This window comes from Crassostrea angulata, chromosome 2 (genome assembly GCF_025612915.1).
Source record: "Crassostrea angulata isolate pt1a10 chromosome 2, ASM2561291v2, whole genome shotgun sequence".
Lineage (NCBI taxonomy): Eukaryota > Metazoa > Mollusca > Bivalvia > Ostreida > Ostreidae > Magallana > Magallana angulata.
The window spans coordinates 76,880,736-76,902,765 of NC_069112.1; the positions used below are offsets into that span (position 1 = coordinate 76,880,736).

General features: G+C 31.5%; 1 protein-coding gene across 1 annotated transcript in view; it reads right to left on the reverse strand.

The window, feature by feature from the left end:
* The window catches only part of LOC128170918 (neurogenic locus notch homolog protein 2-like), a 658,320-nt gene that overhangs the window by 22,748 nt on the left and 613,542 nt on the right, over positions 1-22,030 (reverse strand). Inside the window, exons 26-41 of the mRNA XM_052836668.1 lie at positions 12,075-12,329; positions 9,230-9,358; positions 8,132-8,269; positions 7,864-7,995; positions 7,014-7,151; positions 6,583-6,720; positions 6,310-6,441; positions 5,808-5,945; positions 5,264-5,395; positions 4,662-4,799; positions 3,553-3,690; positions 2,412-2,543; positions 1,911-2,048; positions 1,380-1,511; positions 884-1,021; positions 414-545 (exon numbers count right to left, since the gene is read on the reverse strand). Of these exons, the coding sequence (XP_052692628.1) occupies positions 414-545; positions 884-1,021; positions 1,380-1,511; positions 1,911-2,048; positions 2,412-2,543; positions 3,553-3,690; positions 4,662-4,799; positions 5,264-5,395; positions 5,808-5,945; positions 6,310-6,441; positions 6,583-6,720; positions 7,014-7,151; positions 7,864-7,995; positions 8,132-8,269; positions 9,230-9,358; positions 12,075-12,329 (2,280 nt within the window). The remainder of the gene's footprint in view (positions 1-413; positions 546-883; positions 1,022-1,379; positions 1,512-1,910; positions 2,049-2,411; positions 2,544-3,552; positions 3,691-4,661; positions 4,800-5,263; positions 5,396-5,807; positions 5,946-6,309; positions 6,442-6,582; positions 6,721-7,013; positions 7,152-7,863; positions 7,996-8,131; positions 8,270-9,229; positions 9,359-12,074; positions 12,330-22,030) is intronic.

Below are 22,030 nucleotides of genomic sequence, written 5' to 3' on the forward strand. Positions count from 1 at the left end.
AATGTTATTTATTATATCGGATATAATGTTTTGTGAAATATTCTATAAAATACATTTCATATATTTTCAAATCGTAAATATTGAAGTTTACTCAAACAATTTGTAAATTTATTTTCATAAAAGAAAATTAAGCCTTTTATGCTATTTTTCTTTAAAAGAATACTACTTTAATGTTCTGTTTGTCAGTTTTAAACAGTAGGGAAAGGGGTAATATGTTTGTTTTTTAATCTTTGCAAAATGAATGATTACATACTGGTCTAACATTTTGCCTTTACGTTTCTTACTTCACCTTTTTATAAAATTTGCTTAAAGCGGTCAAAGGTGAGTGAGCTAAAACGACATTATTTATATAATATACATACATTCAGACGGTCTGCTTTTTTTTTTTTACAAATAATAAATTTCTAAATTACCATCCTGACACTCTAGTCCCTGCCATCCGGGGTTACACCCAGAATTACAGGAACCATTGAATCTGTCACAACCATCACAGGTGTCATTACATCTGTTGGCACAGTCTGGTCCAAAGAATGCGTATGGACAAGCTAGAATTACCATATAAAATATGAAACACAAAGGCACATATAATCAAACATTGGCATTTACCTAACTGAAAACGGCATTTAAGACATCTTAAAGATGGTTGAAGGATACAACATTTACTATTCAGTCGCCTCCAGCTAGTCGACTTTTTTAAAATTTACTTTTAAGGAAAGGTACATGCACACTACAATAATTTCATATGAATTGTTTATTAATGTAGGTAATAATTTAATACAAATTATGAGAATTGTGTTTTTTTCTTTATAATCCTTATACATTTTGATAGAGGATTGGTGGGGTTAGATCTGTAATTTATACCTTCGTGAAAGTTAGTACTCACGTGTTTTACACAGGTCTTTGTGATAACCAGCATCACATCCAGTCAAACACGTTCCATTTATATTAGAGCATTTGCCTACGTCACGACAGTATCCACATGTTTCAATACAGTTGTCACCAAATGATCCTTTATCGCAAGCTGTTAAAAGAAAATTGTTGTCGTTTGATTTTAAATATATCGAACATATGTTTCTTTAATCAAACAATTTCTATGTAATCTAAAGCAAGTTGAAAAGATATTGGTTAATATATAATAGGGCAAGATTATTTTTCGTGGCGGAAATACTAGAATGATTGAATTAATGCACACAAAATGCTTTTGTTAATTGTATAGGAAATTCCAGTCCTAGGAATCTATGGGCAAGCTTTAAATAACATTTGAATTGTGTTTAGTACATTATAGCGGTTAACTACTTACTACTAACCTATGTTGAAAGTATTATATCTTTCGGATTATTTTACCATTGGACACATTGTATGTTCATCTCCTTCCTTACCTTCTTGACACTTGTATCCCTGCCATCCGGGGTTACACCCAAAATCACAAGAACCATTGAATCTGTTACAGCCATCACAGGTGTTGACACATCTGTTAGCACAATCCGGTCCAAAGAATCCGCGTGGACAAGCTACATTCAACATAGGGCTAATTAAGCATATACGTACATTAAAACAAACTATGGCATTCAGTCAACTAAAAACTGCGTTACAAGCAGCTAAAATATGATTGTGGAGGAGACAACAATACCATTTAGTCGCCTCAAGATGATGATCTTATCTGTTTATTAGGCCACTTTCAACGAATGGTAGGTGTACATCAAAACAATGTCATACATGTATAATTGTGTATTGAATTTGGATAAAGAAATAATTCATATCTATCTCTAACAGCAAATTTACTTGCCATGACAAGTTAAAGTCTTATCTGCTTAACATTTATATCATTATAGTGATGTTAATATTTCAGTTGTTTTTTAGTAAATGTTTTTAAATTGGAATTTCATGTCTGGCTTAACGTTATCACTTACATGTTTTACACAAGTCCCCCTGATGACCAGCAGAACATCCAGTCAAACATGTCCCATTGATATTGGAACACTGGTCTATGTCACGACAGTGTCCGCATGTTTCACTGCAGTTATCACCAAATGATTCTTCATCGCAAGCTTTTGAAAGAAAAAAAAACAACAAAAATAATTACAACACCATACTAAATTTCTGGCGTCTATTCATTGAAATATACAGAACAATAATTTTGATTAAAAAAATGTAAACATCAGTTCAATTTATTAGGCATTATCTATAGACAGCAATGAACAGTTTTGGTGAAGAAAAAATAATTTAGACCGGAAATTAAGAGGAAAACAAAACACGACTGTGAAAAACTAGTTTTTTTTGTCTATGGATATTTTTATCTTTACTGATTAATTGACAAGTCTTAGACACAATATATTGTGCCTAAGACTTGTCAATTAATCAGTAAACAGAAAAATGTACACAATGTGTGTTTTGTGCAAATCCCTCATTACCATCTTGACACTGATATCCATGCCACCCAGGGTTACAACCAGAATCACAGGAACCATTGAATCTGTTACAACCATCACAGGTGTCGTTACATCTGTCAACACAATCCGGTCCAAAGAATCCGTATGGGCAAGCTGAAGGTATATTAAATTGAATAATAAATAGATAAATAATAAATAGCCAATTCATTCACTAAAATGTTATAAGGAAGGAGTTTTTTCTTGTTTTGGTCTTGTTAAAAGTAAATTTGATTTAATGTTCATTAAATCAAGATGAAAGGAATTAAAATATCATCTGTACTTTCTTTTTTACTATCATACAACTTGGCATAGCAAGAATAATTAAAGTTAGGAATCTTTTAAGTATATTTTTTTTTTGGCGGAACATTGGCAAAGGAAAATATCACTTGTCTTTTTGCAATAATATTCAGGATTGCTGTAGATTCATAATCTATTAAGCATTTTTAAAAATACCATTAATGTTGGATTTGTTCAACAAATGTGAATGAGTGACAAGATACTTGGATTCAGAATAGGTTAATGAAATATGACGTGCTCCTGTTCATTAAATTTTTACAGCGCCCATTCTATAAAAATAAATGGAGTAAAAAATTGCAAAAATTAGATATTCTCTCTTCTAAAATTGTCAATCTTTTAGCTTCTCTGTCAATTTATATCTTTATATTAAATCTTCATGATATGTAAAAATCATAAATATTTTGATATTGAAAGCTTAAGTAAATGATCAAAACATCTTCAAAATTTAAGAAAATTAAAGGAAATAAAAGCAATTTTAGTTGAAATAGTTATTCAAATTTAGAAGTTTAAGCTGATAAACATCCTTGTATTCTATCATATCATTAAAAAATGGGAACTTAATTTCATAAACATATGTATACATGCTTATAACTACATTCATTTTTACAATTCCTTCAGTTGTAGAAAAAGATAGTGACCTTGACTTAGCCTTTATGCAAAAACAAGATAATCAACTTTGATTAATTAATAGAAACATTTCGTTATATTATATATTCGACTGTGTCAAATTTCATTAATTTATTAATTTAAGAAACATGACTGATAACGAGAAGACTTCTTTGTTAAAGTTGATATTTTGGCTTCAGATGATTTTTTTTTCACTCACGTGCTTTACATGTTTCCCCATGGTAACCAGCTTCACACCCAGTTAAGCATGACCCGTTGGTGTGGAAACACTGAGTTAAGTCACGGCAGTGTCCACATTCTTGTTGACACCCAGCACCATGATATCCTTGACCACACGCTATCGGAAAAAAACACAATGTTTACTTACACACTAGAAGTTGGTCAATACAATGAAACGGTAATGAAAAAGTGTTTACAAAACAACATTGAGGAAATCTTTTTTTTAAACAAATGTATAGTTTAATAATCAATTAATACCAAAAACATTAATTTTATAGTTAAATCGTTTTTGTTAGAAATTATTAAATTTAATCAAAACTGTTTGATTAAATTGTGTTTTGTCTACAGCACATGTACATTAAAAAATTCATTTTTAAAAAATAACGATACATGCGCTCATTATTATAAGGATATTTTATTATTTAAAATGCATCCAACATAAAAATAACTGCTTCGTTTTGCTCTTCTTGTTTTGTGCCTGTTTGTTTTTACACTATATGGGTTTGTTTGTTTTAGGGCATTGCATTTTTTTCATTAATTTAAGCGTACAAGTAAGTTTTGTTTCGGCTTTCAGAAGGTCACAGGTAAAGATTCTATGTCGTAACATCGCATATTTTTAACAAATTAATAAAAAGACATGTGCCATGAATGAGAATAGCTTTTAAAGCATCGATTATGTTAACAATTATTTAAATTACAAGGAACAGATAATCATTGAACCAAAAGAAACGTCACTACTCCATTGGTGGCGTTAGGATACAAAGCAGAATCATACAAGCATACACAATCACGTGATCCGGCTTTTTGTATCCAGTTACTGATACGATATACATATATCTAAAATTGCTTTTGACGGTGTTACATTGAAATCACAAATAATTGCACGATCTAATAATGTTTGATTGATATACGTTAATCATCATATCACTGATTGTTTTTTTAAAAATACATATAACTATATGTTGTATAAATGTTTGATGGCAATTCTAATTTTGAATATTTTGAAGTAATATATTCTAAAGTGTCTTATTTAGGAGGGGAAAAGAAACGTTTGATTACACCTCATAAGCCTATAACTCATAAACTCACGTGTTTTACAGATTTCTCCTTGATAACCAGCAGCACATCCAGTCAAACATGTTCCGTTGATATGGGAACACTTGTCTACGTCACGACACTGTCCGCATATTTTACTGCAGTTGTCACCAAATGATCCTTTTTCACAAGCTAGTGAAAACATTTTTTTTTTAGAATTTCAGATATAATGTTTAGTCAAATTTTTAATAAAATATTTTTTATTTATATTTTCAAATCATTTATATTGAAGTTTAATCAAATGATTTGTAAATTTAATTTTATAAAAGTAAAATAGAAATGGCGAGAAAATATTTTAATGATTTAACATTAGGATTTGAGCATTAATGCACTTTTTCTTCAAAGGAAATACTATTTCAATGGTTATGTTTGCTAATTTAAAACGTTGGGGAAATGGGTTTTTTAGGGAGTTCTTTATTTGCAATATTAATCACTAAATACTGCTCCAGAAATATTGCCGTTACGTTTTCTATACTTTTTTATACACCTTTTTATATAATCTGCTTTAAGTCGACAAAGGCGAATGAGCTAAAAAAGACATCGTATAGATTCATACAGTATGCATTTTTTTTACAAATACCAAAACCTTATATTACCGTTATGACAGTCATATCCCTGCCATCCAGGTTTACACCCAGAATCACAAGAACCATTGAATCTGTTACAACCATTACAGGTATCGTTACATCTGTCTGTACAATCCGTTCCAAAGAATCCGTATGGACAAGCTACATTAAACATATAACCCATAAAGCAAAAATGTACATAAGATCAGACTCTAGCATTAAATCTTCGAAGCAGTGTATTAAAGGCCCCTAGAAGATGATTAGAGAAGACAGTATTACCAGTCAGTCCCTCCGGTTTGTAGACCATAAATCAGACTAATTTTAACGCATAGTACGTGAACATAACAACAATATTATACATGTATTAGTGGGTATTGATGTAAGTAATATTAAATACAGATGAGGCAATGAACTTAATCTATATCGTACGGGCAAAAAAAATGTCATGACAACTTCAATTTTATCTGCTTAACATTTATAAAATAGTAATGTATATAATATTTTAATTATTTTGTTCAGTAAACGGTTATAAATTTAAAGTTATACATGTATCAGGTTTAACGTTACAACTTACATGTTTTACACAAGTCCCCCTGATAACCAGCAGCACATCCAGCCAAACATGTTCCGTTAATATTGGAACACTGGTTTACATCACGACAGTATCCACATGTATCACTGCAGTCATGACCAAATGATCCTTTATCGCAAGCTTTTGAAAAAAATGTATCTTAAAAGAAACCATACTAAATATTTGTAGTCTAAAAATTGAATAATACAAAAAGATGTAGAAATCAGTAAATTTATTCGGCCAAATCTAAAGACAGTAAAAAGGGGTATTGTTGACAAAAAAAATAACTTAGACAGTAAATTTAACAAAAAAAAAACAAAAAAAAAAAACAAAAACAAAAACAACCAAAAAACACGACTGTGTAAAACTCGAATTAAACTAGTTTGTTCATGTACATTTTTTTTACATAATTATTCTAGTTGCAGAGTACTATGCCTAATAACAGTCAATTCGTCATACTCAGTAAAAAAAAATATAAACAATGTATATATAAATTCTCCATTACCATATTGACACTCATATCCTTGCCATCCGGGGTTACACCCAGTATCACAAGAACCATTGAATCTGTTACAACCATCACAGGTGTCGTTACATCTGTTAGCACAATCCAGTCCAAAAAATCCGTAAGGGCAAGCTGATGGTAATGCATACATAAGGTATGAATAAAAAAAAAAATAATAGTTGCATGTATAATTGATGCTTGCCAATTCATTCACTATAATGTAGTTAAAGTTGATTTTAATTGTTTCTTAAAATGAATTATTTTTCGACTGACGTGCTTCACATGTTTCCCCATGATAACCAGCTTTGCAACCAGTTAAACATGACCCGTTAGTGTGGACGCACTGGTTTAAGTCACGGCAGTGTCCACATTCTTGTTGACACTCAGCCCCATACTGTCCTCGAACACATGCTATTGAAAAAAAAATTGCTTACTTCCATATAAAAAGTTGGTAAACAAAAAGAAACAGTAGTTAAAGATGCTAGGTCCGATTTTATTTCAAATTATGAGTAATCCAAGTATGTATATAATAGTGGACATTGCAATAGTTTTCCAACTGAGTTAAGCCAAATTTTAAAAATAAAAAATAAGTACAAATTTTCTATCTGCTTAACATCTTTAACATAGTATGCAATGGTTTAGTAATTTTTTTCAGTGTATGGATTTGATTGGAAGTTCATTTCTGGTTTAACGTTATAACTTACATGTTTTACACAAGTCCCCCTGATAACCAGCAGAACATCCAGTCAAACATGTCCCATTGATATTGGAACACTTGTCTATGTCACGACAGGGTCCACATGTTTCACTGCAGTTATCACCAAATGATCCTTTATCGCAAACTTTTGAGAAAAAAAGGTAAACTGGGTAAGAAACTATACTTAAATTATGTCGTCTTTTAATTGAATTATATAGAACAGACATATTGAAGAAGCAAACAGCCTATTTCAAAACTAGAGCTGATTGATTACATAAAGATTTATATATAATAGCAAGATTATTTTTGCACTTTCAGATGAAATATTGGGACGATTAAATAAATGTGCAAATATAAATTTACTAATTGATTAACAACATAAAATACAGGGATTTATACTCGTGTGGCTAGATCAAAATTAGTATTGAATGATTTATTCTACTTTTAAAAATGGGTTCCTTTGTATTATTTTTCTCTGTTACACCATCATTACACACAAAGTGAGATGCGTGCAACGACTTGATGACTTGTTGTTTTCTTATTTGATAAAATAAAATGAAAATAGTCAAGTTTTAATATTATATTATGAGCAATTTTCTAAATTTGATGGTGGTAGATATCGTCTAAATTGATTCGGCTTAATCAATAAACAATCTATTAACAATAATTAAAAGTTTTAATGCTGAAAAAAGTAACTTAAACAGTAAATAAAAAAGAAACAAAGCACAACTGTGTAAAACTATAATTAAAACCGTTGGTCCATTGATATTTTTAACATCATTTTACTATCGGTACAACAGTCAATTAATCAGTAAAAAGAACAAATGAACACAATGCATATACACATTTCTCATTACCATCTTGACACTCATATCCCTGCCATCCAGGGTTACACCCAGAATCACAGGAACCATTGAATCTGTTACATCCATCACAGGTGTCGTTGCATCTGTCAACACAGTCCGGTCCAAACAATCCATATGGGCAAGCTGAATGTAAAAAATAACATATAGGTTAGATTAAGAACTAGATACATGTATAATAGATAATTGCTAAATCGTCCACTAAAGTGTAAATAAAGTTGATTTTTATTTTTTTCTTAAAATGTATTATATTTCCACTCACGTGCTTCACATTTTTGTCCTTGATAACCAGCTGCACACCCAGTTAAGCATGACCCGTTGGTGTGGAAGCATTGAGTTAAGTCACGGCAGTGTCCACATTCTTGTTGACACTCAGCACCATAATATCCTCGAACACAAGCTATTGGAAAAATACAATGTTTACTTACACATTATAAGGTGGTCAATACAATGAAACGGTAATGAAAAAAATGTTTACAAAACAAGAACATAGAACATTTTTCCGGTGATATCTAAAACAAATATAACATATATAATGTTAATATAATAACCAATTAATACCCCCCAAAAAAAATAAATAATGTACAACAACATCAAAACATTTTTGTTCTGAATGCAACTCAATTAAGTTCAAAGTTATAGTCAGATCGTGTTTGTCAGTAAATAATCAAGAACGTTGGATTAAACTAATTTTTATAAACTATATATTTTTAAATCTATTGTTAAAGCTTAATACACATGCGCACATGATCTCTATGGATATTTTATAATCTTAAATACATGTAGCATAAAAATAACTGTATTGTTTCAAATTTCTAATAACTCTAATAATTTTGCTCTTTTTGTTTTGTGCCTGCTTGTTTTATGCAGCACCAGTTTGTTTGATTTAGAGGCATTATATTAGTTTATTCATCTTGCATTACAAATCAATTATACTTTAATGTCAGTTTTTAAAGACAGGTTCTGATACTCAGTCGTAACTTTGCGTATTGGTAACTAAACTATTTAGAGACATGCGCTTGGAATATGAAACTATCGATAAGTATCAATTTTGTAAATATTTATTTAAAATCCGACGAACAGTAAATCATTGCACAGAAAGAGAAGCCACTACACCAATGGTGGCGTTAATATATAAAGCAAAATAATATGAATATACACAATATACACATCCTCGTATATCTTGGTTCATAGAAATGGTGTACGTTTATCTATAAAAGTATGAAGTTTAACATTACAGGTAAAAAAAAAGGCAACATAAAAGAATTGTAAAACATTGTAAATGAGTTACACTAAGACCATACTGTGGTATCCATGTATAATGCAAATGTTTAAAAGTGTTCAATAGATCATACATTACCTGATTTACACAGGTAACCTTGATACCCAGGTTTGCAGCCCTGACAGATGCCCGTCTCTAAGTGACAGTAACAATTGGTATCTGGACAGGCGTTAGAACAGTAAGCCCCGTAAAAGCCTCCAGGACATCCTATAAAAAGGGTGTAAACAGCATTTAAAACAAATTGTAAGGTTTGCTTATCTATTGTTACATTGTAATACGGTGAATTAAAAAGTATAAATATCATGCCGTTGATTATTATCTCAGGTATATTGATCTATATATTGAAATCACCTTTGACAATTTATGGTGATAAAGTATCGCTACACAAATGTTGACCACTCCTTGATTTTTGAATAAACAAGGGGGTAAAAAAGAAATATACCCCTCCCGATTTCATTATCAGTTCATACTTAGGATTTTATGCAGTCAACATAATAACCCCCCCCCCCCCCGTCGTGTCTTTGAAATTTTAATCAAATGAAAGAAAGAATAAAACTTCTTATTGTTTTTTATTCTTTTGATTTTCAATTCTATTGCACTCGACTACCGAACATAGGGGTAACGAGTTAGGAACTAGGATTTCATTCACCGCCGTTTTAGGGCTGTATCTTGTTCTATATAGCTGGTCCGCCGTGACAAACATATTCCATTCCTGCGTTAATTATCAGTTTGTCCATGCTAACGTTTTCCAAGCATAAGGTCTTAGAATGTGGCTCCTTATTTGGCTGCGCATGCTGCACCTGATTACTGGTTTCCTGCGTAACTACTCCTTTTTAAGAATCTTAGGCTCACCTACGAAGAATGACATCAGCGAAGCTGGTCGCTTGCATCGCAAATGCATGCCATGTTGGGTGGTTCTAGTAACCTTAAAATGGGTCAGCATGAACAAAGTGCTAATGTATTTGTTCTCCCTGGGTGCTACACTGTCCGTCTCCGTAAGTGGATCAAAGTATAAAACACCTTTGACTATGCTTCTCATAAGATCCAAGTGGCTTTAATATGGTAACATAATACAACTGATGGCCGATGCAACAGTGAAATCCCTATTAGTAGGTAGTCCTTCAGGGCTACGGGTAAACAATAAGCAGTTGGCACGCCTACATAATCACTTTTTGGATCAAAATCACTATACCCAACTGGCAAAAGTATACAAGTGTTTAGGGGTGCCCCAGGATGACCACAAATGTCAGAAAAAAATAATATGAAATATATCCTATCACTCCTCCCCCACTTAAATCTCTCAAAAATCTCAATCCAATAGGGGATGATCGAACAAAGTCATCAAATGTGCTCTCTTAGCATACTGTAGATTCCTTATTAAACGCGTAAAATGACGTGAAGCACATTTAGCGGATTTTAAAATCTCACTTTTATTTTTCGGACTGATAGGAACTTAATGATTCTATGATAAAAATTCAGCGTTCGCGATTTGATGTTATTGCGGTATGATGCAAATCGGTTAAATCCCAGAATTATACAAATTCCCGTGTAAAATATGGAATCTTTAGTATCCTAAGCTCTAATGATTTGGCTTAACATTTCCCGTCCTTCTGAATTAAACACTTAACGGGATTTGTCTTCGAACCCCAACGCAAAAGATATTACCTCTTAGTTTCCCTTTGTTTATGTTGATAAGTCAAACACGTGACAAAGGCCCAAAACAACGTTTACAAAACTTATAAGAAATTTAATGATAATAACTAACCAGTGAAGCTGACCCCGAGATGACCCAAAAATGGCGGTCTCGATCTAAATTTGCTTTTATCTTTTTTTAAACTTTTATAACTTACTCTGCGAGGAAATATTTTAGAATATCCCGTAAATCTTCGGCTGCGTTTTACAAAGGTACTTTCGGCAAAGTCTTCACTTGGTCAGTTAAATTTAATCATTTTTAAAAATCAAATTTATACATGAAAATGTATTCAAAATCATTTTACCGGTATTTTTACAATTAAATAGCATTACAGTAATTCTTTTTGTAGCTGATGAATATAAGAGCATTTTAAATTCAGTCGTAAGTCGCTAATCTTAGCAACAATACCCATGATAAAATCAGCTGTATGCTGTCATATACAAAACAAAAAAAATATTGACAAGTATACGATCATAACCTCTGTTGGGTTAGTTTACGCTTCATAATCCGCGAAGAATATTTTTAAAAAGCGTAAATTGCTCCAATCCAGGTCATACGAGTATAACTTGAGTATATAATGAGTTCATTTTTTATAACTTAACTTTATGTGAATTAAAGATATAAATTTAAAGGGTGATGCTTTATCAAATACTTTCGTTCCGAACTATTTTTGACGCAGCCCCTCGCTTAAACGCATCAGTGACCTATTTTCAGAGGATTTTCTACAATTTTCAACATAACTATATCTACTGCAAAAAATTGATATAAAATGGATTTTGTTAAAGTTTCGTCAAAGTTTTGTCAAAGTTCGATAAAATTTTCTTGCAACGCCACTGTGTAGTTTATAAAACTGAAAATCACGGTAGCTATCAAGAAGTTTATCCCGACGATACAATGGAAACAGAACGCTTTGTTTGTGGGTTTATAATTTCATACACAAGAACTTATCGAAATAATGTTTCTTAAAACGTTTTTAAATTACCAGTAAGAATCCTTATTCAAGTACGAATCATTAGACTAGTGCTTGTTTTATAAAACATCAACAGCTGTTTCTTGTTTAAGTCATTCAAAATAACGAACGTTCGCAACAAGTGTATGTCAACAAACTGGATTTTTCAAGTCTTCCGATCAGTATTTTCATTAAATCGAAAGATTAAGCTCTGAGAAAAATTATTTTGAGGTAAAAAAAAATGTCAAGGTTTATTTCAGCGAAACTTTTAAAACACTCACCATACACCTCCAATTCACAGAGGTTACTGTTAACATCTGTAGAGTACCCTCTAGGGTAGGTAACTCCTGGTAGTCTCTCGTTGTAGTAGATGACGTACTGTCCATGTACAGGACATATGGTGGTGAAGACAGCAGGTATGGTGAGTGTTGTAAAGTTGTCGTCCTTGTAACACAGTGTTCCCTGTAGTCTGTCTGTTGTGTTGGAGACGTACACCGAGAATCCAAGGAAGTACTTTGTCCAATAACCATAAAAAACTACAAAAGGAATCACAATCAAAGATGAACTGATAAAAGAAGCTAGATTAATTAAACAATATCCTAATTGGTCTGAGGAGTATTATTTTAACAAGAATTAATGCAACACACTCTGTAAAAAATCCTTAAAATATTGTGTATGTAGGTAGTAAATAAAACGATAAGCAGTAGAAAAGTCGAAACGTTTGCATATAATTACTCCTTGATATGTGCATCGTCAATACATTCATGTCTTAGAGTCGCCTTAATATATATTTCTTTTTGTTAAAGTTATAATTTTATATATGCTAAACATTTATTGTAGAAAAAGTTACACATATTTACACCCCGTGTATTCGTTATACCTGTTACATGTTCTTTTTCAAAGACAACCTACAAAGATCCGAAATTAGCTAGAAGATTGCAATTCGTGTTTTATATAACCATCATATATTATCCCATTTATGCCTATACCACAAATTACATTTTTTTTTGAGTGAATGTCACAATCTACAAATAACGTAATTAATCACAAAGGTAAATACCCCGGTGTAACCCAGAAAAAAAAACTGCCTGTGATCCCCTTGGGAATATACCTCTGGTATACCCCATTAAAGAGGGAGTCACGGACGGAGAAGGATATAGAGTTCTAGCTCGGGTCCTGACTCTAACCTGCCTCCCGTAGTATAGCACAACTAACAAGGGATAACCAGGAATAGACCACAAAACCACCCCTCGGATTTCAACGGATCTACATGTAGCTTGTTCTTTAATAGAAACCACTGGATTTACTTAAATTCCTCCAAAAAGCTGATGAAAGAGTTGTTTTTGATGCACAAATTGTCAGGTCTACACTGGAATTAAAAGCATTAACCACAACATAGTGATAAAAGTAATAAAGTTCACAACTGTTTTTTTAAATCAGTGTCTTTAACCACTGAAGTCTTTCTTATTTGTTATGAAATTTTATGGCATTCACTGCAATATATACATGTAAATTACAATTTATAAGTTGTAAATCCACGTCGCCGCCCATATGTCTACTATTTTTTGACTTATTTATCCAGCCTCCATTTTTATGAAGTATCAAGTTCATAAAGAAATAATATTTATTAATTGCGAACAATAAACATAATTGAATAACCATATTTAACAGAGGCCTCGTTTAATGTATTGAGGTTTTTTTTTATACATGTCATGTTGTTGTTCCGTAACCTTACATCAAATATACGCACTGCATGATGACTTTATGCATGCAAGTTTCCATTGCCTTTTGATTAAAAAAAAGTGTAAAGACCAAATGAAGGAAGTTTCTTGTTATATTTACATATATATCTGTTTTAATCTTTAATTATTAGTCTGTATGTACATAGAATGAAGAATAGTACGTAAAATGTGGTATTGTCGATCACCATGTTACATAAATCAGCAATTATTTTAACATTACCATAGTTACTGGATCTTATTGGAAATATAAAATATGTACAGATTCGTGGAAAACTTGCTCTCAATTAAGTTACAGTTTCTAGCGATTACGAATTAATTCATGTCAACAAAACATCAATAATAAAATATATATATGACTGTCACCACGAGAGAAGAACCCTCAAGATGTTTAAAACAGTTTGTGACAATTTTAGAAGGACATGTTAACACTACGTTGACGGTCCTCGTCAAATACGTCACGGACGTCAAATTTTGTTTTGTATTATTTTTTCTTTACATCGTTTAATCTTTTTTAATTGTTTAAAGGAAAAATTAGTAAAAACTATCTATACAATTGTACATGCCTAACACTATGAGCAAAAATGAACAAAAACATTTTGAATATCCAGATACATCTTAGTTTTTTAAGCTGCCGAGGCGCTAACAAGCAAACATGTAACAAAACACATGAACAATGGTGATTAAGTTCGATTCCTATGCTTCAGCAATTGTCGAGTATAATTAAAATTACACATAAGTGCTTCATTCTCAAAAAGCGAAATATCTATTATTTGTTGTCCTGTTTGTGCTGTTGGTTTCCTGAATTATCTTCTCTTTTATAAGTCAGGCACCAACAGTACTTATAAAACTACGAGTGAAAAACAATCAGCTTTGACGTTCTCACTGTAATGTCACAACAAACGAAATGTGGATAGTGGATTTAAAAAGGAATTTTCACAAAATGACATCTATGTTTTATACAATTATATACTCGTGCACACTAAACTGTATACTATACAATAGACCAGCAAAATACAACAGCCACCTCCTCCTGGTGAATATACACTGGTTATTCAATTAAGTCATCGCCTACATGTATGCACACTTTAAATGTTATACTTTCTTAATCTTATACTTAATTGTTCATACAATCATATACTCGTGCACACTAAACTATATACTATACAATAGACAGCAAAATACAACAGCAACCCCACCTGCTGAATCTACACTGATTATTCAATCACGTCATCACCTACATGTATGCACACTTTAAATTTTATACTTTCCAATCTTAATCTTTTACTTAATTTGTTGAAGCTCGCCCATTGTATGTTTCATTAACACAAATAGTTCATTAAATTTAGATATCTTTTGGAATTATCTCATAACAATTAAAGTGACAATCAGAGCTTCTTAAGGAGGAGGGGGGACTATGTCCAAAATATAAAGTACTGTCCTTTCCGATATATTTTATTTTATCAAATAAAACATACAACATGACTAACAACATGTTTTATTTGATAAAATAAAATATATCGGAAAGGACAGTACACTAACCGGGTAGTTTTTTTTCCTGTTTACTGCGCTTAGATTTCGGTCATATGTCTGACGTATCCCCGACATTATATATAGGAATATATAGAAATAGGGGTTATCATTTTCAATTTAATATCTAAAAAAATACAAATATACAATTTTTTTTAATTTTCACAGATAGAAAGATAGCGTATAAGTAAACTGTTTGCCAAATTAAAACGAAATTGACCGGATGGTTTTTATGCCATCCACCCTCAAATTTTGGTCCTATAAACGTGTCTTAGACATTTTACATATAGAATTGTACAGAGAATAAGGATGTTTACCAATCAAATTTAAAGCTGTTTGATATTTGGTAATTACTGTTTCAAATAATTTTCCATCCAAACCAATTATTTTAGAAAGTTATAGCTTTTCTCCTATTTACACCAGCAGAATCGATTTCCTTTCAATGTTAAAAAAAATCAAAGTAAATAAAAATAATTTCTTATTGGACAAACGAAAAAAACAAACCAAAATGCATCATGGGAATGTTTAGAAAAGAGGACCGTTTGGTTTCGTCCCACGAATGATTGGGTTTAATCAACCCGCATGTTATGAATCTAATGTTAACAAACCAAACTTCAGAAATATTAGCGAAGAAATTGTACACAGGTTTATTTTTAATTTGTTTGAACATTCTGACTTCCATTCAAAGTGATGTCAAAGCCGTAATACAACCATACCAGTCTCGACGTTAGTGGCAAATTTTAAAATGAGGCGTAATAATGTGATACCCTTTTATGTCGTTTGTTTTTCTATCAAATTTTCTACTTAATTATTCATTGAAATATGGCTTAATTGACCGGGAAAACTACTGCAGTGTCTATTATTATACACCTACTGAACATAACCATCGTTTAATAGCGAATACAAAATTTAATATTAAATCGGACCAAACAGCTAAAGGATCGATCATATGATTTTATTTTGCAAATAATACTTTAGATTTTAATTATTGAAGCTGCAATATAAAATGCACGACTTTTTTTTTTTTGGGGGGGGGGGGTCAATTGTTACGTCAAAGTCTCAATTGACGTCATCGTAAGACGCTGACTCCGACGTGAATAACGTTATTTTTTTTTAGAACCGGCGACATAATTTAGATACTTCTGAACATTATTCTAACTAAAAATATTTTTTTGATGATAAGTATTTTTTTATAAGAAACGTTACATGGTAACCTGTAAATTTGAACATTATTCTTTGCATTGGCGTTTTAGACAGTAAGGCGCAATACCCTGCGTAGAGGGAGCATAATTCTAAACTTACCACCGACCTTAACCCTTTCGCGGCCAACGTAAATGTTTGAATTGCCAAATATGTAACACACAGGTATATGACGTTACAACATTTATAACGCTATATTATAATGCTGGGCTTTCCGCGTCAAATCGACTGAGTGACGTTTTACGCACCTGTTTTACTTATGGTATTCTAAAAGATTTTTTTTAATTATATTTAATATTGAAATTAGTTAATTTCACTGAAAAATCAAAATGTTATCTTATATATACATGTACTTTTTTATTGGATTTTGAAAATTTAACATTGGAAAAAAATGTCGCTTAATCATTTTTTATAATACTTACGAAAAAAATGGCTTGAAGAAAGACTTTAATAATTCATTTATGAATAAATAACATATCTAACGTGTACGATGTTAGGCAGATAATAATTGTTTAACAAGTAAGTGTGGGTCTAAGTTATCGTATTGTGTAATATACCTATTTTAAACATATATCTATATAAATTGCATTTGTAGCTGTACTTGATTTAGCGAAAATCTAAATGCTAAATTCTAAAAAAGAATATACAGTCAAATGTAACGCAGCACAGTTAAGGCTGTCAATAAACTCCGTTCAGACAAAAAGTACGGGAAATGTGCATTATGACATCACAGTATATTACAAACCTCGAAAGTACTTATTAATCTATTTATTAGTAAAATTAACTTAAACTAATCTTTTAATTAAAAACAACAAATGCTATTACTTACAATTTTGATGTCCGTTATATCGTACACACTGAAAAATAAGCGAGACGTCGTTCTCGCTGTACTACAAACTATGACGTCATATGCTTCAAAATGACGCATTAAGTTAAATCATTGAAGGTTATCGTGCAGTTTTATAGCGAAGAAAAATAAATGTCATACATTAACGCAAAAGTATAAATGAATATTTTGTTTAAAATTATTATTAGTAGAATGCTACCTATAAAGTCTTATTTTCATTTTGTTAAAAGTATGCATTGTATAAAGAAGCCACCTCGGTTTTGTATAAAATATTGTATATCTAAAATCTGAGTACCTAAATAAATCACTTAATTGCAAGGGCATACACTTACCTGATCCCGACAAACTTTTACATGTGATTTTGAAATATGCTATGTAACTTAAAAACTTCTACGATCCTTGTAAAATCTTACAAATTAATTATTTTTTAATGAAATTAACCCTGTGACCTTCAAAATTATTCAACATATGCATTATAAATTACGGTTTCTTCTAACAAATATTCTTATCTTAAAAAGTTCGCACCGTTTTTCAAAATCTACGATATAACATCAAGTTATTTCATAATTCAGTTGTGAATTTTGACATGATTATGCCCTTGCAATATTGAATTTTTTAAATGACCTCAAAACCACAAATACATCTGCTTGTACCATGCGACTGCCATATCACGTGACCACTATGAGCATAAAATATTGTACTGTTATATATATATTTTAGAAATATATTGCATTTGAGTGACTGTTATTGATTTTAAAAAGGACATACCAGTTTAACTAAAGTATACGTGTTTTCATCACAAAAATTTGCCCATATTTTTATTGACCGCCTTAACTGTACTGCGAAATGTAATAACAGTAATAAAAGTAACCCATTCGTCCTTGAAAATAGGATATTGTGGGCGAACAGCCTTGGAAAAAATAATTAATGTATTAAAAGAACATGCAGGTGTTCGTGATTGCATTTGATTGGAGTTTTTGTCTCATAAAATTGGCATGTACAAATTTTGATTTTAATGAAACTTTATTTTTGCAAAGGACAGTAAGTAACTCGTTTGAAAAAAAAAACAACATTTATTTACCCCGGCAGAGAGTTCAACCGATCAAACGTTAACCGACAATTGTTGCACACAGTCAAGGTCGCATTTTCATAGTTCTGAACAAGAAACTATGGTATTTTTACCTGCAAATCTCAGCACTTTAAATGGGCCAAATTTATTGCCAAAGTTACTGATGATTGAGCTAAATCTGGATCACTACATTGAATTTGCCAATATTCACAGAGTTGGCCTTTTCCAAAGAGCCAAACCTAGACCGATTGTGGCTCGTTTCATCTACCACTCGGACCTTAGCACAGTGCTAGAGAGGGCTAACTGGTTGAGGGGGACACCATGGGGAGTTCTTCGTCAATTTCCGGCTACTGTAGATCAAAGGCGAAGCGACTTATCCCGATAATGGGGCTGAAGAGAGAAGGTGCTACCGTGAAATTCATTCGCGATTGCTCTATATCAATGGTCACCTATACGATCTGGAGAGTTGTGACAGTGGTAACAGTGACTGCGACCCAGTGACGGTAGAGCCTATGGACTACGCCGGAGCAGTGGAGGACAGGACACCTTACAGGGATGCGTCTATCCAAACCCAATAAGGACCTCGACCGTAAAGCTCGGGCCGAGACAAAGCGCGGAACTGAATTGTAGCAGTCAGGATTGTACAGGCTGTTAAAATATTCTTTCATGGAATGTTTATAGGCCATTTTTTTGTAGATAAGTTTAATGATAAAATTTTTGTTGATCTTTTTTGCAAATATGAAATAGTATTTCTTTCCGAATGCTGGGGTGATAAAAGTAATTACTATGAAGACTATGTATTGAGGAATGTATTTAACATAAATATGTTTCACAGGAGCAAAGGGAAGGCGGTGGTATTATTTTATAAGTTAAAAAACATATATCAAAAAGCATACGTATTTTGAAATGTGGATATAATACCGTTATTTGGGTTATGATTGATATATGGGTTTAAATTGATAAGGGTCTGGTGTTATGTCCCAGTGATATTTTAAATGTGTTGTCTGTACATATCACATGAAAACAATACTTAATACCATTTATATGATATGAAAAATTTTGAAGACCTAGAGTATGATATTTTAACTTATACCGAATTCTTTTCTATATTAGTCTTATTTGGGAATAGTATAGTCTGATAAATTCCCAGTTAGATTACACAGAACATGACTCTATATTAAATTAATTATATGATACACCTCCCACGTGGTGTGACGGTGTTGTTGTACTAATATTTAAAAAGGTGATCCAGACGATACAGATAATTATACAGGAATCACTCTCATGTATTGCATGTTAAAAACTTATACAACTTTACTAAACTTACACAACTTTACTTAACAATATGATGAAATGGTCTGAATAGAACTCTGCTCTAACTGATGCACAATTTGGATTTAGACAAGGTGTGGGAACAGTAAACGCTAATTTTTCACCTGAAAGTGTCATTGAGAAGCATCTTTCAAATAATAAAAAAAAATATATTATTGTTTTGTAGACTATCGAAAGGCATTTGATAATGTTAATAGAAATTTTCTCTTTGAAAAACATATAAAAATTGGTATCAGGGAAAACATGATTCAGAGTATACTTTTTTGTATAAGAATGTCAAGAGTTATGTAAAATATAAAAAAAAATGTAAATTGTTCAATGTAGAGCAAGGAGTCCTTTCGGGTGAGGCATTGTCTCCTATACTTTTTTTTTCTTTATATTTAAATAATTTGAGAATTCGTACATTATGTCAAATTGTGAAGACATTATACTCCAAGAAATATCACTGTTTTCAATGAAGTAGGCAGAAGACATGGTTTTATTTTATGAATCTCCAGAAGGTTTACAAAATATACTTGATACACTTCATGGATACTGTAATGACTGGAAAAAATCAGTTAATGTGTGTAAAACAAATAAAGTAATTTTTTTAGAAATTTTGGACGCTTGAAATAAACTAAAAAGTTGCTGCATAATAAAGAGGAGGTTGAAATTGTTAATATTTTTACTTATTTAGGGCTAATACTATAATATACTGGTAGCTTTTTGAAATCCCAGCTACAACTGTCATCACAAGGAAAGAAATGTATCTTTAAGCTTATGAAACCAATGAAAAATTTATACTTTAATAATGCTACTCGCTTATCATTATTTGAAACATGTATGTAGTGTATTGAGCTATGCAAGTGAAATATGGGATTTCCACAAGGATGACGCTTTAAAAAAACATTTAGAATATCTTAAAATTATGTTTAAAGTAAAACATACTTTATCACTGATGGTGTATAATGAATTAGGACGCTTACCACTGTATATTCAAAGCATTGTTAAATTTTGGTGTAAATTATTGCAATATGAAACTTGTATAATGAAAAGTATTTACCAAGATATGTTTGAAAGGGCTGAAAAATATTTATCTGTGAAATACACCGGCTACTTAATGTAAAAAATGTATTATTTTCATTGGGATTTGGTGTGAAGTTTGGTATTGTCAAAATGTTACAAACAAAAACATTGGCCAACAAATTAATAAATTTATTGTAAAAATTAATTGAAATTCACTAAATTTCTGTTAATGTACATCAGGACGTAATAGCATAAACTAGAAGTGGTCAAATCGCCTCCTAATGGAATTTGAGTCTGAATTAACTACAAGTTTCCATAGGAAATAGACAGAATCATACTCGGTAGATGTAAATATATTAAATGGAAGTTCAGAAGATTGTGACGCATTTAAAACATTAGAAATCCACTCAAAGCCGTTATTATTCGTAAGAGATTGACCAGAAACAATGCAGACAACATTTTACAAATCAAATTTCTTTTTACCTGTAAAATAAAATATTAGGGGGTTATACAAGATTTCTATTCTTGTAAATTGCTTGCATCAAAATGCAACACTACAACACGACTCACATTTTTTGATTCATATTTTTTTACTGTATCCTGCAAAAACTTGTAAAAGTTGTTGGATAAATAACTATATTTTTAGATTTCTAGTTAGAAAATAGCAGTAAATATTGTAAGTGAAATGCATTCTTCTGTGCTGTAAATATTGAGTTTGTTTAGATAAGCGGGGCATGACACCAAACAATAGAATATGCGAGCACGCACATGTAATTTTGGCGTCACTCACGTAAAATGACGTCATTTAAATCGCTTTGTGTATCTATTGGTTTTATCACTTATTATTCTAAAATGATTTTGAGTGCAAAATATTTATTTTTTTAAAGTAGTTAATCTTTATTTCATTTATTCAATACCGCTATGAGCAGGAACTCGTTCGTCTCATACACAGAAAATACATGTACCACATGGATTCATCTGTGTCGCAAATTTTTTTTTTTTTTTTTAATAATACATATTTTTTTCTTTTGTTAATTTATGAAAACAATGATATATAAACCACAAAAATGCAACCTTTAATATTTAAAATATGCATAAATTTGATTATTGTTATCTTTAAAACGATAACAGATGATTAAATTAGCTAAAGTTTAAATAATAGTTTTGGCCCAAAATCGGCCCTGTGCCACGGACGTGGTTAAATCAGCAACCTAAGATTAACTCAGACAACTAGCATCCGGGTGTAGGATGGGGAGGGGGCAGAAAGCCCCTCCCACTTTTTCTCGCAGTAACCATTTTTCCAAATATACATATAGAGCATTGCATTATCATGGAGTTGCCCCTCCCCACGCTTTTAGAAGTATGTAAAAACTTAAGGTTAAATTCAGGTTATTAACAGTGAAATCGATTAGTCGAAGTCATAGTAAGTTTAAGCACCCCCCCACCCCCCCCCCCCCAATAAATTCAGATTTTCGAACTTGCCTTTTTTGCTTGTTTTAAATATTTGAAGACGAG